At 45.5% G+C, this 17,528-nt stretch overlaps 1 protein-coding gene across 3 annotated transcripts in view; it reads right to left on the bottom strand.

Moving 5' to 3' along the window:
* WDHD1 (WD repeat and HMG-box DNA binding protein 1) overlaps positions 1-17,528 on the bottom strand; it is a 50,195-nt gene that overhangs the window by 26,294 nt on the left and 6,373 nt on the right. For all 3 annotated transcript variants that reach the window (XM_078384043.1, XM_020777711.3, XM_020777712.3), the window contains exons 4-9: positions 12,794-12,945; positions 11,927-12,038; positions 7,756-7,806; positions 6,716-6,811; positions 2,489-2,581; positions 1,707-1,813 (exon numbers count right to left, since the gene is read on the bottom strand). In XM_078384043.1, coding sequence (XP_078240169.1) covers positions 1,707-1,813; positions 2,489-2,581; positions 6,716-6,811; positions 7,756-7,806; positions 11,927-12,038; positions 12,794-12,945 — 611 coding nt within the window. The remainder of the gene's footprint in view (positions 1-1,706; positions 1,814-2,488; positions 2,582-6,715; positions 6,812-7,755; positions 7,807-11,926; positions 12,039-12,793; positions 12,946-17,528) is intronic.

The raw sequence follows: 17,528 nt of genomic DNA, 5'->3' as shown, positions 1-17,528 counted from the left end.
AGAGAAAGGCGTCCCCTGATTATCTTAATACAGGGAGATATGGTCTTTTAGTCCTACCATCTGATACTTCAGATTATTATTATTTATTACATTTCTACCATACTGTTCCACTGCATAGTGACACTCAATGGGTATATAATTATCACAAAAGCACAGTAAAAACAAATTAATTCATAGGTAAAAGTTCCCCTCGACATTGAGTCCAGTCGTGTCCGACTCTAGGGCGTGGTGCTCATCCCCGTGTCCAAGCCGTAGAGCCAGCGTTTGTCCGTAGACCGTTTCCGTGGTCACGTGGCCAGCACGACTAGACACGGAATGCCGTGACCTTCCCACCATGGGGTACCTATTTATCTACTCGCATTTACATGCTCTTGAACTGCTAGGTTGGCAGGAACTGGGATGAGCGACGGGAGCTCACTACGTCACGTGGATTTGAACTGCTGGTCTCATGACCCTGCAGCCCAGAGGCTGTGCGGTTTAACCTGCAGCGCCACCATGTAATTAATTCATAGCACCACTGAAATAAAATAAAATCAGAATCATCAGAATAAACTAAAATTATCAGAAGCCAACTTAAAAAGGTGTGTCTTCCTGCCATCCTGAATGTAGTGGGAGTGGAAATTGATTTTATTTCTGGGGCAGGGAGAGCCTTCCACAGTCTGAGGTAGCCCTTCTGTAGGAGAAGGCCCTTGCCTATATCCTTGGGAAGCAAGTCTTTGAATCTATTAGTATTCTCAAAAGGGCCTTTCCACTTTGACAGATTTATAACTGCCCCTGCCTTGGCTTAATTATGTTATTTTACTTCCACAGTAACTCCATGCAAGAGATTAAAGAAAAAAATCGTGACTGGCCCAAATAGCTAAGCAGGGACTTCCACTCAACTCTCTTAGGGTTCCAGCACATTATCCATAACAGTACATGAAATGAGGGATCGGTGATAGTTCAGTGGCAGAATACAAACTGGTATTTCCAGAGAAGGCAAGGGCAGAATCCTGCCTGAAACTTTCACGGTGAAGCGATTAAACTGCAGTACTGCACTGAAAACTCTGCTCACAACCTGAGTTCAATCTTGGGCTCAGGTAGCCAGCCCAAGGTTGATTCAACCTTCCATCGTTTGAGGTCAGTAAATTGTATACCTAGATCACAGGGGGGGCAATCTGTAGCCTGCATAATTAAGTTGTGAGCCACCAAGAGAGTGCTTTAAGCACTATGGGGTGGTATATAAGCAGGACACTTTGCAGTCAGTCAGAGTTAATCATACTGGCCTAACCAAACCATGGGTTTGACTAAGTATAAGGGAGATCCCTGTGCTCCTCTCAGTGAGCTTAAAGAAGGAGCCGAAGTTTCACGGAGACCAGCTGAAGATAGTATTCCATGCTCACCGCAAAAAAATTGCATCTTATTATTGCAGAGAAATATCACTCAGAGAGGCACAGCCTGTTCTGCAGATTTTGTGCGGAAATTTCTGATTTCATGATGAAGAAGGGCCAAGTCTTAAAAATAAATACAAAAGAAATAAAAACGGGACTGTCCTGCCAGATCCCATTTCTCTTCCAGACTTAAGTAACTGTAGGCAAAAGCTTTAAAGAATGCCCATGTTCATTTCATGGACTCGTGGCTCACGCAAACTCTCTCTACAACTCTCTCTTTCCTGCTGCATGCGAGCACATTTTGTTATAAGAGACATTACGAAAACCAGCTGGCACCTGTCCAGACACTGCTGGGTGTCAACATTCCAAATGACGATGTAGCCACCGATACTTCCAGCTGCCACGCGCTGCCCACATGGAGACCAGGCGACCACATTGAGAGGCTGAGGTGGGAGAGAGAGGAAAAAATATGCACTGTTAGCGATTGGACCATTTCATTTTCAACATCTGAACAGATTATTCATGCCTGGAGAAATATTCTGCAGAAACTGCAAGAAGGAACAGGTACGGAAACAGTCTCGGCATTCATCTTAGCCTTCATTGACCATCCTCGGGAGGGATAGGAAACTTTAGGTTTAAAAAGCGATAGCTATATAGTAAGTCAGAAAGCTGAAAAACTGCTTCTAGTTGTCACAATTCCATAAATTTACTCCAATTCCACTTTACAAGTCTGACATTTGAAAGAATGTTAACATTCGAAAGAACGTCCTCTGGGCACCATATTTCATTATGCTGTTATTTGCTTTCTGTTTCTCCAAGCAGTTAGGCATCTACAGGCAGTACGATTGGGCTGAATTTACTTTAGAGAAGAGCTTGTACAACGGAAATTCATGCTATCCCTGCAACAAGCACACACAGAGAAGATAACAGGAGCAAGCAGACTCCCGCGCCAGAACAGCTCTCTCGCTCTCTCTCCCCTCACCCCTCCACAACAACCTACGATCCTCTGCAGGTAGACTTGCCTATCTAAGAAACATTTCTACCTTTAACAAGCTATCTGGCAGCCCTCGCCTCACATCACAGAGGGACTATACAATAGTCATATGATGGATACCAACCTGTGTAATGAAATCATCTGACAAATCCAGTTGGTGATCCCAAGTGTCTCTTCTGTATAGTTTAACGACTTTCTCTACTGGAACGGCCAGGAACTATTCAGGCAGGAAAAGATGTTGTTAAATAATGTGTTATTTGATGTTGTGAACCTGACTTTTATTTATTTATTCATATTTATTTCTTCAATTTGTATCCAGCTCCCATTAGTGCTGAGGCACTTACTCTGGGTGGTTGCAACACGTATAATAAGTAACCAAAATAAAGATAAAAATATTAGAATAACAGTAACCCTGCAATCAGAAGGCACACACTGATCATGTAAAACCAGAGTGGATGGAGGAAAGAGGGTGGGGGGAGAAAGTGGTCAGAGCTAGGGTCAGTGTGGAAAGCTTCCCTGATGAGCAATATCTTTAATTGCTTCCTAAAAGTCTACAGGGAGGGGGCCAGGCAGAGCTCCTCTGGAAGCTGTTTCCATAAAGTTGGAGCCACCGCAAAGAAGGCCCTGCCTCTTGTAGAGGATTAACTGGCCTCCTCTGGGGTGGCCACTAGGAAGAGCCTCGACTGAGATGATCTTGAGGGTCAGGCAAATGACATTAAGGAGAGATGCTCCAACAAGTCACATGGGCCCAAACACGGAGGGCTTTGTACATGACTGTCAAAACCTTGGCCTTGATCCGGGAACCACGGGCAACCAGTCAAGGTGAGCCAGAACTGGAGTGATGCTTACTTGCACCCACCACCTGTCTGGCTGGCGCATTCTGGACCCACGTAGAGGGCACTGCATTAGTTGATCTGGGAGATGGCCAGGGCCAGCGCCAAAGTCTTGAGGGAGTCCTCATCTAGGTAGGGACGAAGTTGGGCCATTAGCCTAAGCTGGTTAAAGGCTGATCTGGACGCAGCTGTGATCTGGGACTCCCAACAAAGAGCCGAGTCCAGAACGCCCAAATGATGCACTCGGTCTCTAAACTGGAGGGAAATACCATCCAGCCTAGGAACCACCAGTCGATCAGGGGTCATTTCCCCTCCCCCTTGGAGCCTGTTAGCACTGGGGTCCATTCCAGTCCTGAAACCAGGCAACGCTCCAGTGCCTGGATGGCATCCGCTACAGAGGTGGTAACAGAAAGATAGAGTTGTAGTCATGAGCGTAGTGATGACACCTTACTCCAAATCTCCCGATGACCTCCCCAATGCCTTAACATAAATGTTGAACAGCATTGGGAATAATGCTGATTCCAGAAGAACCCCATACCTTGGGGTCCAAGGCACTGGCACTTCCTACCCTTAGCTGAACTCTCTAGACAGGGTCCTTAAGGCCCCAATCCCAACCTCAGAGAGTCTGTCCAGGAGGACACCGTGGCCGAGGGTCTCAAACACCACTGGGAGATCTGGGAGTTACCAACAGGGTGCATCTGCCCCTGTGTGAAGGAGAGATGTTTAGTGTGCCGTCCTCCACTGAGATCAGACAGGAGATGACAGCTGGTTGTGTGGTAGGGGAGTCAAGCTAGAAGAAGGAGAGACTGGTAGAAACAGAGTTGTGGAGATATTTTTGGCTGACACCAGATGAGCAAGGAAAGGGGAGGAGCTAGAATTCTTAAGGTGGGATGAGGTTAAAAAGAGGGAGGAGAAGAGAGTGTTGGGGGGAGAACAAGAGGAGAACAAGAGGAATAACTAGAGTACGCAGACAGAAGAGACAGAAGCGAAAAGGTATGAAATAATAGAATTAGCCTGGGAATTCCCAAACCTTAGAACTGGCGGAGGTCTACTGCCCGATCCTTCTAATGTTAATGACAGAGGAAAGATAAAATCCAAAGTAGAATGGAACATGGTAATGGTACCTCGATCCCAGGACAGAGGGAAGAAGGTGACATTCATTGATAACACCAACTACCTCCCGTACCTAGAGGGGAAGTTAGTGAAACACCCCTGTTGCGGGACAGTCTGTGCTACCCTGAGCTTCCTGACATGGCCACAAACAGAACAAGGTCTGTATGGGAGTGTGAAGAAATAACAGAAGTAAAGGATGTGAGCCCAGTTAATATAAAGAATTAGTTGATGCCTGAGTTGAGTTATTTGGATCTGTTCTATGTTAGCAACCAAAATGTACAAAGGAATAAAGAAAGCATGTTTAAACCGTTATCTTCTTCTCCGTCCTTTTTTCCTGCTGAATTGAAGGGTCTGCCCCTCTTAGAAAAAGAACCCAATCACACCCTGTCAGCCTCCCTCAAAAGGTCACCCAGCAGCACGATCAGTGTCGTCTCAGGACCCCACTGTGGCCTGAATTCAGACGGGAATGGATCAAGGCAATCCTGCTGCTCCAGGTATGACTGAAGCTTTCAAATGCTTTTCGAACAAATTCTGGTGTTCGTGATAAGTGAACAATGATGTTATCCAGGTTAAGAATTCGTAAGAAATAACAACTTTTATGCAAATCACAGCAAGTGCTAAGTAAGTTTTCTCTTATTCCAGTAAAGCTAATGTCAGTGACATGTTAGATGCCCTGATTTATATTCTGCACAATATCTGAAGATCTCACTTCAGGGTACAATCAGCAGCACAACTGGCTGTGGGAAGAGGGATCAAGTATCAAGGTTCGTGGCAAGTAAAGGACAGCTAAGTCTCTAGGTCAAAAGAATTAGACCATGGTCCAGCGCATCTCCCAGCTCCTCAAGAGTAACAGAAGTTGCTTCAACTAATATCTGAGCGGAGTCAGGCACCTACACAGTACAGCCATTCATAGTTACAGTTTTTAAAGTGGTAGCTGTGTTAGTCAGTGCAAGCATATCAAGAAACAAAACAAAGCAGAGGCAAAAAAAAAAAAGATGACAAAGATGTTGCAGCACCTTAAAGACTAACTGCTGTATTTTAATGTGAGCTTTCATTGAATAAGTCTAGCTCTTCAGCCATAAGAGTGAGAATATAGAGACTATACAAGAGCCCTGTATGTTTTTGCTATTCTCACTCTTTTCTGAAGTGGATTTGTTGCACAAAAACTCATGTTAAAATAAAGCAGTTAGTCTTCTCAGGCAGGGGTCCCCAATGCCTGCTCTGTGGCCCTGTGTTGGTCCGTGGGCGTCGCAGGACCGGGCCACAGAGACAGATCTCCCTCCCCTGCTGCATGCACGCATGGTGGGTGTGGCACATTTGTGGATGGGCGTGACATGCTCATTCATGTGGGGATGGGTGTGGCATGCTCGTGGGTGGGTGTGGCATGCTCAGGCGCATGTGCGTGCCACTCACCCGCAACTGCGTCACACCCATCCATGCATGTGAGCGCCACGCCCATCAGCAAGTGCACCCCACTCACCCGCACATCCAAATGTGCCATGCCCACCCACCCGCGTGCCATGCCAACTTGCAAGCATGGAGGTGGCCCCGGCCTCAACCCCCCCCAACCGGTCCGCGGTTCCGAAAAGGTTGGGGACCCCTGTTCTAAAGGGTCACAATGTCTTTATCATCTTTATTTTTTTGCTTTTGTTTAGTTTTGCGTCTCTTCTTGCTATAATACAGCCCATCTGCTAAGTGACCAGCTTTAACAGTTGTGTTTCCTACACTTCCCATGCTGAGCTTTGACAGTGGCTGAGCATTCTGATGCTTCTCCTTTTAAGGAATCTAAGCCATCATTTTTCAGCCTTTATCCTTAGTGTGGCCTGCAGTCCTCTTCAGGAAACCACCCTGAAGCAGACTCCCGCTTCCCCAGCTCCACAACAGGTCTAGTCTGCACCAGAATCACCATCTGTGGCACCTGGACTTCGTGAAGTGATCAGTTCTGCACAAAAAGGTGGCAAAGCTACACAAAGAGTTTTTTTTAGGTCCGTTCGTATGTTACTCCATCTCACCAAATCTGTTCTACTCACAACAGTGGGCACAAGGTAAATCTCCAACTGTTTTAGACCTCTAATCTTATAAACACTCACTGCACAACCCAAGGGATAACAGGAGCGGAAGCCCAGAACAGGTGGAAATGTACCTTCTGCGCATTCCTTGTTTCAGACACACAGCATTGAGAAAAACACAGACAAGAACATCACCAACCTTCAAAGCTATGGATTATGAACCTTGTCCTCCCAAAGCGAGAGGCAAAGCTCACTGAGCCGTTCACATTTCTAAAGCCCTACTGCCAAGCGGCTGCCTTAACCCTTTTCCCACATAGTGATTTTCTAAATCTGTGCCTTCACATACGTACGCAAGAAAGGATTAAAGCACAAAAGAGAAAAAAAACAACATGTTACCTTTCCTTGTTTTGGTTGCCAGGAGAGTCTACATATTGATTTTGCATTTACCACATCGTTGCATTTCTCCAGCAAGGGCCATGCTTTTTCACAAGCCTTGAAAGCAGAATATATTTCTGATTATAAACTGATTATAAACTTTTGATATAAACTCCTACAAAATAATAGGAGTTTTACACATACACACAAAGCACTGGACCAATATATTTTAAGCCGAGGAGAAAGCATGAGGTTGCTTCGGTGCAGGGGCTGGAATGCTGAGCTAGGAAGCAGGGCATCCAGGTCTCCACCAGCCAGGAAATAAACTGGCTCCTCTTGAGCATATTGTACTCTCTCATCTTAATCCAGTTAGTTCTGTTCTACAGGGAACTGCCTTGTTTGATGTTTATTAAAATATATATATATAAACACTGTATACGTAGCTTTAATAAAACATGTATCTGTCAGAGAAATTACAAACAGCTAACTCTACAACTCTCATATAGGAATTTCTGAAACTGTCTTGGGAGTCTCTGAAAACTTAAGAGCAGTTTCTTAATGACAAGGCAATCTTTCACAAAGGATATAGTTTGCTCACTGAGCTGTAAAACAAAACATTCATAAAAGTACGACTTACAGATTAACCGCACTCACATTTATCCCAGCCTAACCCCGCGTATTTATTAGTTCTCCACTGAAATGCAAACTTCCTGAACAGATTTCCAGGCAGGCATTCAGACCTGCAGCAGAACTGATCACGCCTTACCCATGTCACCAGCTTTTATCTGCCTACTTAGATCTTATGCAAAAGACAGTTTACTGTGATACCAAACATCATCTCCATTTGAACCCTGGTGCTAAAATTGGTACTTAAAGAGAAAGAAAGGCATTGGGTGCTTTGACAAAGCATACAGTACATTTTTTTGTCCCTTAACTCCTGTGTTTCTTAAAAAAAAAAAAACAATGAACAGCGTTAGTGTGGGAATGGACCTAGAATACAGCCTTATTGACCAGAATCCTCTGTTTACAATGGTACAATGGCAATCATCAAGGAAAGGTACCTGTTCTGAAATTTTCCATACTCTGACAGATCCATCACAACTTGCTGATGCCTGGAGAAGAGAATGTTTTTGAAGAATTAATAGTGCCGAAGGAACAACGATGACGACATTTACAGTGAGAATAGCACATAGATTTGGTGTGACAAGTACTTGACGGGACCAACGATCAGGATGTTACTGTCCTGATAATGCAGATTAGGATCCACCTGAAACAGAATGCTCATTCTTCGGTCCTTTTGGGGGGGAAAGGTGGTATAGAAATATTTTAAATAAATAAATAAAGCCAACTACACCAGAGCACAGAGTGCTGTCCTCTGAAGATGCTGGCGAAACGTCAGGAAGAAAAACCTTCAGAACACGGCCAAAGAGCCCGAAAAACCCACAACAACCAAATAAAATGTTGCCTAAAGAAAAACTTCTGTGAAATTTAAAACCAACAAACAAAAATAAAACCGGCCTCTTTAAACTACAGTTTGGTCCAAAAAGCTTTTTCCCCACAAAAGCCTCGATATGTGTCTTCAGTCTTCAGGGTACCTTAAGGACGTCACTGAGGCATAATTCCACGTGTGAGTCCTATCCTGCCCTTGTCATTCAGTCACCCTGTTCTTGTGTGCTGGAAAAAGGACGAAGAGCGTTCTGCTGCTGGGGGGGGGGCAACTGGACTGCAGCAGCGCCTCAATACTCCAGCACTGGACAGAAGAAACATAAAGGACTCAAGTCTTAAAGAGCCATTTCATAAACCTGGAAGTGGACTTCATGCAGCTTCCAGTTTGGGCTCAGAGGGTTGCATTTGTTGTTTAGTCATTAAGTCGTGTCCGACTCTTCGTGACTCCATGGACCAGAGCATGCCCAGGCCCTCCTGTCTTCCACTGCCTCCCGGAGCTGGATCAAATTCATGTTGGTCGCTTTGATGACCCTGTCCAACCATCTCGTTCTCTGTCGTCCCCTTCTCCTCTTTCCTTCACACTTTCCCAACATCAGGGTCTTTCCCAGGGAGATTTCTCTTCTCATGAGATGGCCAAAGGATTGGAGCCTTAGCTTCAGAATCTGTCCTTCCAGGGAGCACTCGGGGTTGATTTCCTTCAGAACGGAGAGGTTTGTTCTCCTTGCAGTCCAGGGGACTCTCAAGAGCCTCCTCCAGCACCACAATTCAAAAACATCAATTCTTTGGCAGTCAGCCTTCTTTATGATCCAGCTCTCACTTCCATACATCACTACTGGAAAAACCATAGCTTTGATTATGCAGACCTTTGTTGGCAAGGTGATGTCTCTGCTTTTTAAGATGCTATCTAGGTTTGTCATCGCTTTCCTCCCAAGAAGCAGGCGTCTTTTCATTTCGTGACTTCACGGATTGCTGCCCTGTCATGGCGAAGGGGCTTGAGTAATTCAGAAAAGCTATGGGCTATGCTGTGCAGGGACACCCAAGACAGACAGGTCATAGTGGAGAGTTCTGGCTAAACGTGATCCACCTGGAGCAGGAACTGGCAAGCCACGCCAATATCTTTGCCAAGAAAACCCCATGAACAGAAACAAAAGGCTAAAAGATATGACGCTGGAAGAAGAGGGCTGTACAGCAAGGGGCAAATCCCAAAAAGAGGGGAAGGACGTCCCTGGACCACTGGAATTTGCCGACCCCAGTGTGGCCTGCTCCCACCAAAAATGTCCATGAAAAAGCAGGATGCTGCTCGTAAGCCATGCCCAGGTTACCATACCCTCTTTATCCTTTCACCCAAAACAGCCCACAGAATAATGCCATTTTTCGACTGGGGACCCAAGAGTGTTTATACTGAAAAAGAACACCTAAGTATTTATACTGTTTAACCTGTTCTATGTGCTTTCCCAGAGAACAAGATGGTTGGACAGTGTCATCGGAGCTACCAACGTGAATTTGACCAAACTCCGGGAGGCAGTGGAAGACAGGAGTGCCTGGCGTGCTCTGGTCCATGGGGTCACTGACAGTCAGACACGACTTAACAACTAAACAACAACAATGTGATTTCCATTTAGGTTCCATTGAAATTGTTTCCATGTTTTGGCAAAAACCAGTATTTTTTATTTATTATAATTTAATTGCATTTTATTTTTGTTTAGATACTCTGCACATCCATGAATCAGGCGTTTTAGGCCGGGACGAGTGCGGCAGACGAGGACTGCATCATCCGCATAGAGTAGCATCATGATGGGACGAGTTCCCAATTCGGGAGGGTGGCCATCGAAGTTTGTCAAAAAGGGAGCGAGATCGCTCATAAAAAGGTTAAGCAATAAGGGAGCCAGAACGCAGCCTTGTTTCACTCCCTTGTTAGTTGGGACCTGTTTGGTTACTTCCCCTCTTCGAGAAAGTTGAATTTGGCATGTTACAGCAGAGTATAAACCTTTTATGAGGAGGAGCAGCCTTTGATCAATGTCCAAATTTTCCAAATTTGTCCCATAATAGTTGTCTATCTAATGAATCCAAAGATCCCTTTAAATCAAGGCCACACAGAGTTTGGCATTAGGATATTTTAATGTTTTATTAATAAGGTGCGAGAGGATCAAGCAATTGTCGACTGTGAACTTGCCTTTCCTAAAGCCAGCTTGCTAAGGGCCAAGAATGGATTGATTGTCAGTTCAAGAGGTGAGTTTGTTTAATAGGTATTTTGCACATAATTTCCCTATCACTGATAGTAAGGTAACTGTCCTATAATTTTCTGGGAGGGAAGGATCCCCTTTTTAATAAATTGGGGCCACAACAGCATTGATCCAGGCTTTAGCAACTGACCCAGTGTTGTCTACAGCAGTAAAGAGGGGGTGGCAAATATTGAAGGCCACCAATCTGGGTCACATTTCACTAAGTCTGATGGAATAGCATTGGGGCCAGCTGCTTTTCCCGCTTCTAACTGGGTCATTAGATCTTTAACCTCATCAGTAGATGCTGGAGGCCAGGGTGGAAGCTTGATTGTGGAAAAGGTGGAGGGATCACTGGGTGGTACAGTGGTGCCTTACTTAGCGATGTTAATCCGTTCTGGGAAAAACATCGCTAAGTGATTTCATCGCTAAGTGATTTTAAAAAGCCCATAGGAACGTATTAAAACGCGTTTAATACATTCCTATGGGCTAAAAACTTACCTTAAAGCGAAATTCCTCCATAGCGGCGGCCATTTTGGGTGCCTCTACAGCGAGGCAAAACAGCGGCGGCCATTTTTTTTGCGGCAGCCATTTTGGAACCGCCGATCAGCTGTTAAAAATGGGCACTTTGCCATGATCGCGTCCCCACAATCATCACAAAGTGATTTTTACCCATAGGGGCCATCGCTAAGCAATCAATCCAGCGATGGCCAAAAGTCCATCGCAAAGCGATTTCATCGCTCAACGGAGCGATCGCTAAGTAAGGCACCACTGTATTTCTTTGTTAAAGAGGAGCTTGGAAAAACATTGGACCCATCTTTCAGATGATATTTCCGCAACATCGTGCCCTTCCGTCCCAGAGCAACCAGCCACGATGGACCAGAAAAGCTTGTTATTTTTCAGGGCCACTGCCTGTAGTATCATGTTCCATTGCTCTAAAATTCAGCTGTGCCTTTTTTCTTTAATACAGTCCTTTAAATGTTTTTGTTGGGACAGATATTTAAATAGGATCAACCCTGAGTGCTCACTGGAAGAACAGATCCTGAAGCTGAGACTCCAGTACTTTGGCCATCTCTTGAGAAGAGAAGACTCCCTGGAAAAGACCTTGATGTTAGGAAAGTGTGATGGCAAGAGGAGAAGGGGACGACAGAGGATGAGATGGCTGGACAGTGTCTGCGAAGCAACCAACATGAAATTGACACAACTACAGGAGGCAGTGGAGGATAGGAGGGCCTGTGCGTGCTCTGGTTTATGGGGTCACAAAGATTCGGACACGACTAAACAACGACGATTCTCAAACACAGAGTTCCGATTCCTGTCCTCTGAAGATGCCGGCCACAGAGAACTGGTGAAACGTTAGGAAGAGCAACCTCCAGAACATGGCCAGACAGTCTGAAAAACCTGCAATAACCATATAAATAGTTTCTCTGACATAAGAATTTTATAAGATTAGGTATAAATTAGATGGGTAGGACAATACTGACTACTATATACCACAGTGGTCTTATAGGCAAGTGTGGAATCATGGCATAGACTATCAAGAGAGCAATGCAGGTAAATGTGTTACCAGAAAAGTGTCTTTTGGATCGAAGGACACGCTTAAGACTGGGGCATCATGTCCTCGGAATGTCTTCTGCTGGCTGCTGTCCATCACTTCCACAATCTTCACCAGGAAGTCACTAGCAATAATTACAATAATCACTGTTAGCAACTGTATCAATAAAAACATTTGTCTTGCCGTAGCAAATAAACATTGTACTTTTTCCATTTCAAAACTATTTCAAGTTTAATTCCGTGATACCAAGCTGGGGAACCGCTACATACCCGCAGAATTAAAATCCAAGGAGAAAAAAAATCTGGAACTCAAAAAGGAGTAGAAGCTATTATTTATGAAACCTCTGCAAATCAGATGCATTCATGTCATTATTGGTCAAACAGATTATGAACTCCTCACAAATGGCTTTTCTGTCTTGGATACTCAAAGTGGAAAACAATAAATTGATCCAGATGGGTCATTTAGAATGATCAGGAAAAATATTAGCAAACAATAGATGAAAGATTAGGAGCAAATGCCAGCTGACGTAATCCACAGGATAAAGTGCTGATTTTTACTAACATACCCTCTTCTGCTCCTTGTGAGAAATCTGCCCAGCCAGATTCACTTCTATGCATTTGGAGAAACTGAATTGAGTGCTCAAGAGAACAGCTTCCCATGAATTTGGCATAGCTAAATTCTGCATTTCTAAAGGAAACAGTCTACTCTGCAAGAAGACAGCTGCTGTGTTCCCACAACAGGTTCACACAGTGCAGCATGTAAACTTTTTTCCCCAATTCAGATAAACAGAAGGTTTGTGCAATGTTTAAAATGACGTTTTTCTACGCAAGAGAAAACCCACAGTGGGATATTTTTCCAGACAGGCCGAGAGCACATTACCTGGATCCAGCAGCTACTTTACTCCCATCAGCATTGAAAACCACATGGTTTGCATTCATGGTGAACCGTGTCAGGATGCCATCTGGATTGCCTTCTGGAAATGTATGGACCTGGACGGTGTTGTTAGAGACTGCGGTGACCAATCTTCCATTCTACAAATAAAGCAATTATCAGCATTAAGTGATTTGAAGACTCAACCATTGACCCAAAGGAGGGAAGTCCATTTTAATCTTTTATGCAGCTTTACAAAAGATCACGGTTGAAGAAGCTATTCAGTTACATTTTCAGCACTAATAAAGTTGTGCATATACCAGGCAATGTAAAGGGAGGCTCACATGTTATGAGCAAACATAAGGTATCCAATCTCATGTCAGTCTCTTAGACTTAATGCAGGAGCACAATATAAGTGTGCTGATACCTTCTCCTGTTCCCTGGTTTCCCCTTACAAACGCCCTGCAGATTTTTGGCTATGCCTTTCCCACGTAGGCTCAAAACTGGAAGAATAACTGGAGCTGCGGAAAACCTTGTGTGGAGGACCTGTGCAGAAGAGAATCTGACACAGGGAAGGTTAATAACCCTCTTTTCCAACATGTACTGTAATTGCCTTACATTAAGTTTATTCCATCAGCATTCATGTTACCTGGGCAAATACAGAGCTGGGAAATACCTATGGACTGATATTTTATTTTACAAATCACAATGCAACCTACTTCCACAAAAAATAAAAGCAAACAATGTATAGTTTGATGCATACTGAAAAAACAAGTATTGAATAATTAACTCTTGATTTTACACAGAAGAGTAGCATGCATAAGCTAGCTGCATGCTATCAATAGATGTGCAAGCAGATGAACCAGAGATTCAGCTTAGGGGAAAATCACAAAATAAAGGGAATAAAACAATATACTGTAATGAACACATAGCAGTCTTAACCACTGTAAAGTGAAAACACGCATCTTCACAACATGAATCAAAATTCTGTTGCATACTTACACCTTGGCAACTAAAAGTTTCACAAGCAGTTCCAAAAATTCACACCAAGGTGGAAGTCATATGCAGCAAGCAGTTCCATAGATGTGTTGCACAATTAGTTACACAATCAACTGAGCAATCGGGCACACAACATGAACTGCCCAGTGTAGTCCCAGTGAACTTCCACAGGTGTAACTTTACGCTACACCAAGTGCAATAGGATTTTAGCCAGCAGAAATGTTCAGCGATATGAAAAAGCACAACAGAACACATCAGCTTTTAGTAAAAGGTAATAATAAAAATTGTGCGCCATCAAGTCAATTCTGACTTATGGTGGCCCTTTTCAAGGTTTGCTAGATAGAGAGTACTTGGAAACGGTTCATAACTTCCTTCTTCTGGGAGTGTCCCGGGACTGTGCAGCTGGCCCGAGGCCACCCAGGCTGGCTCCTTTCCCAGGAGGCCCAGTGGGAAACCAACCTCCCAACATCTGGTCCCACAGCCAGATACCAAAACCAGACTTTTAGTAAAAGATTAAAATCTGGTAAATTTAGGTGCTGATGTTCTCACAGAAATTAATAGAATGGCGTTAACTTTCCATATTCACAAGGGGGCACTCTTGGCGCACGTTTCACAAGCAAAATGCCATATTGAAAAACTCCAGTTTGTACACCAAGCTGAAGAAAACGCTTGCAATGAAGTTTTGTTAGGCCTTGTAACAAAAGCCTAACTTAAAATTAGTGGAAAGGATGTGACCGAACCTGTAAACCCAGAAAAATATTTACTACACCAGAGCCAAAATCCTGCTAGGGATTTAAACATATGCAAGCTAAATAGCCCAAGTAACTGTGAATTGCCACTAACTAACGAGCTATCAGTCATAATTCTTACTTGTGAACAGGAAATCACTATCTTCAATTTAAAATGATACCTTGTATGGCATCAGACAGTTCAAAGTGGCTGAAATCTAAACCAATACAGCAAGTATTTATTTATTTATTTATTTATTTATTTATTTAATTTATATGCCGCCCACTCTACCCAAAGGTCTCTGGGCGGCTTACAACAATTAAAATTCAATGCAATAAAATAAAATGATTAAAATACAATTAAAATACAATTAAAATACAATTAAAATTGCCATCATTAAGACCCACAGTTAATGTTATTTCAATTAAAAGCCTTCTGGAACAGGAAGGTTTTGACCTGGCGCCGAAATATCATCAGTGTCGGCGCCAGGCGAATTCCAGTTGGGAGGGCGTTCCATAGTCTGGGGGCAGCTGCCGAGAAGGCCCTTTGTCTACAAGCCATCCCTCTTACCTCCTTGAGGGATGGCTCTTTCAAAAGGGCCCCCTGGCTAGATCTTAACTGCCAGGTAGGCTCATATGGAAGGAGGCGGTCCTTCAGGTATCCAGGGCCCAAGCCGTTTAGGGCTTTATATGTCAAAACAAGCACTTTGAATTGGGCCCGGACAGCAACTGGTAACCAGTGTAAATTATACAGAATCGGCTTGATGTGCTCTCTAGCGGCCCCACCACTCACCAGCTGCGCAGCTCGATTCTGAACCAGTTGCAGTCGCCGGACCGTCTTCAAAGGCAGCCCCACGTAGAGCGCATTGCAATAATCAATACGAGATGTTACCAGTGCATGTGTAACTGTCATGAGACTCCACTCGTCCAGGTAGGGCCGTAGCTGGTATAATTTCCGCAGCTGAAGGAAGGCGCCTCTGGCCACCGAGTCCACCTGAGCTTCCAAAGTTAGACTGGGGTCCAGGAGCACCCCCAGGCTGCGGACCCTGTCCCTTAGGGGGAGTGTAACCCCATTCAGGACAGGGAAGTGGCCCTCCAACCTGTCCGGCAAAGCACCCACTAACAGCACTTCCGTCTTGTCTGGATTGAGTTTCAATTTATTAACCCTCATCCAGTCCATTATCAGGTCCAGACACGAGTTCAGCACAGAAACCGCCTCACCTGGATTGGTGGAAAACGAGAGGTAGAGCTGAGTGTCGTCAGCATATTGCTGACTCCTCAGCCCAAACCTCCTGATGACCTCTCCCAGCGGTTTCATGTAGATGTTAAACAGCATGGGGGACAGTATCGAGCCCTGAGGGACCCCATGACATAAATGCCATGGGGCAGAGCAACTGTCCCCCAGCACCACCCTCTGGATACGGTCAGCTAGGAAGGAGCGGAACCACCGTAAAACAGTGCCCCCAACTCCCAACCCAGCCAGCCTATCCAGAAGGACACCATGGTCGATGGTGTCGAAAGCCGCTGAGAGGTCCAGGAGTATCAACAGGGTCACACTCCCCCTGTCTCTCTCCCGGCAAAGGTCATCATACAGGGCGACCAAGGCTGTCTCTGTACCAAAACCCGGCCTGAAACCCGACTGAAATGGATCCAGAAAATCCGTTTCATCCAGCAGCACCTGGAGTTGCCCGGCCACAACCCGCTCCAACACCTTGCCCAAATAAGGGAGGTTCGCCACTGGTCGGTAGTTGACCACCAGCCTTGGGTCCAGGTTAGGCTTTTTAAGGAGTGGTCGAATTACCGCCTCTTTCAAGGCGGTAGGGACCACTCCCTCTCTCAGAGAGGCGTTCACGGCCTCCTGGACCCAAGTGCGAACCCCCCTGGCAGATCTTCCAATTAGCCAAGATGGGCAAGGGTCGAGCGGCGTGGTGGTAGAACGGACAGATCCAAGCACCCTGTCCACATCCTCGGGTCTCAACAATTGAAACTCATCCATTAAAGTTTGACCTAAGCACGGCACACTGGACACATCTTCCGATTTTGCAGTAACAGTGGAGTCCAGCCCACTGCGAATCTGAGTGATTTTTTCCTCAAAATGAATAGCAAACTCATCACAGCGAGCTGATGAGCAGTCCGGGACCTCCACCGGGTTTCCCGGTTGAAGAAGATCCCGGACCACCCGAAACAGCTCTGCTGGATGACATTCTGAGGAAGCAATGCGGCTGGAGAAATATTGCCGTTTCGCCAGCCGTATTGCCACGAAATAGGCCCGATAATGGGCTCTAAGTCGTGTTCGATCGGATTCCCAGCGGGACTTCCTCCACCTGCGCTCTAGCCGTCTCCCCTCTCGCTTCATCGCCCGCAGTTCAGAAGTATACCAGGGAGCTGTCTGGGCTCGGCGAGCAGGGAGAGGGCGCTTAGGCGCAATCGTGTCAACCGCCCGGGTCATCTCCCTATTCCATAGGGTGACCTGAGCTTCGACAGGAGCGCCAACCATATCAGACGGATACTCCCCCAGAGCATTCAGGAATCCATTTGGATCCATAAGTCTCCGAGGGCAGATCATCTTAATAGATCCCCCACCCTTGCAGAGGGAAGAAGAAGCTAATAGACTAAACTTGACCAGGAAGTGGTCTGACCATGACAATGGGGTCACAACCAGCCCCTCCACATCCAAACCACCATCTTCCAGTCCCGTTGTGAAAACCAGGTCCAAGGTGTGGCCCTTCTCATGTGTCGGGCCGATGACACATTGAGACAGTCCCATGGTTGTCATGGCGGCCATGAAGTCCTGAGCCGCCCCAGTCAAGGCAGCCTCAGCATGGATGTTGAGGTCCCCCAGCACCAGCAGCCTGGGAGTCCTCAACACCAGGTCCGAGACTGCCTCCGTCAGCTCAGGTAGGGAGACTGTTGGTACGCAGCAGGGTGGGCGGTACACCAACAGAATCCCTAATCTGTCTCGTGAGCCCAACACACAATACAGGCCCTCAAGACCTCCTCTCAAAGGGATAGGAAGC

Source organism: Pogona vitticeps, chromosome 1, assembly GCF_051106095.1.
Source record: "Pogona vitticeps strain Pit_001003342236 chromosome 1, PviZW2.1, whole genome shotgun sequence".
Classification (NCBI taxonomy): Eukaryota; Metazoa; Chordata; class Lepidosauria; order Squamata; family Agamidae; genus Pogona; species Pogona vitticeps.
The sequence above is the reverse complement of the archived record's forward strand: the minus strand, read 5'-3'. Positions and strand labels throughout refer to the sequence as shown.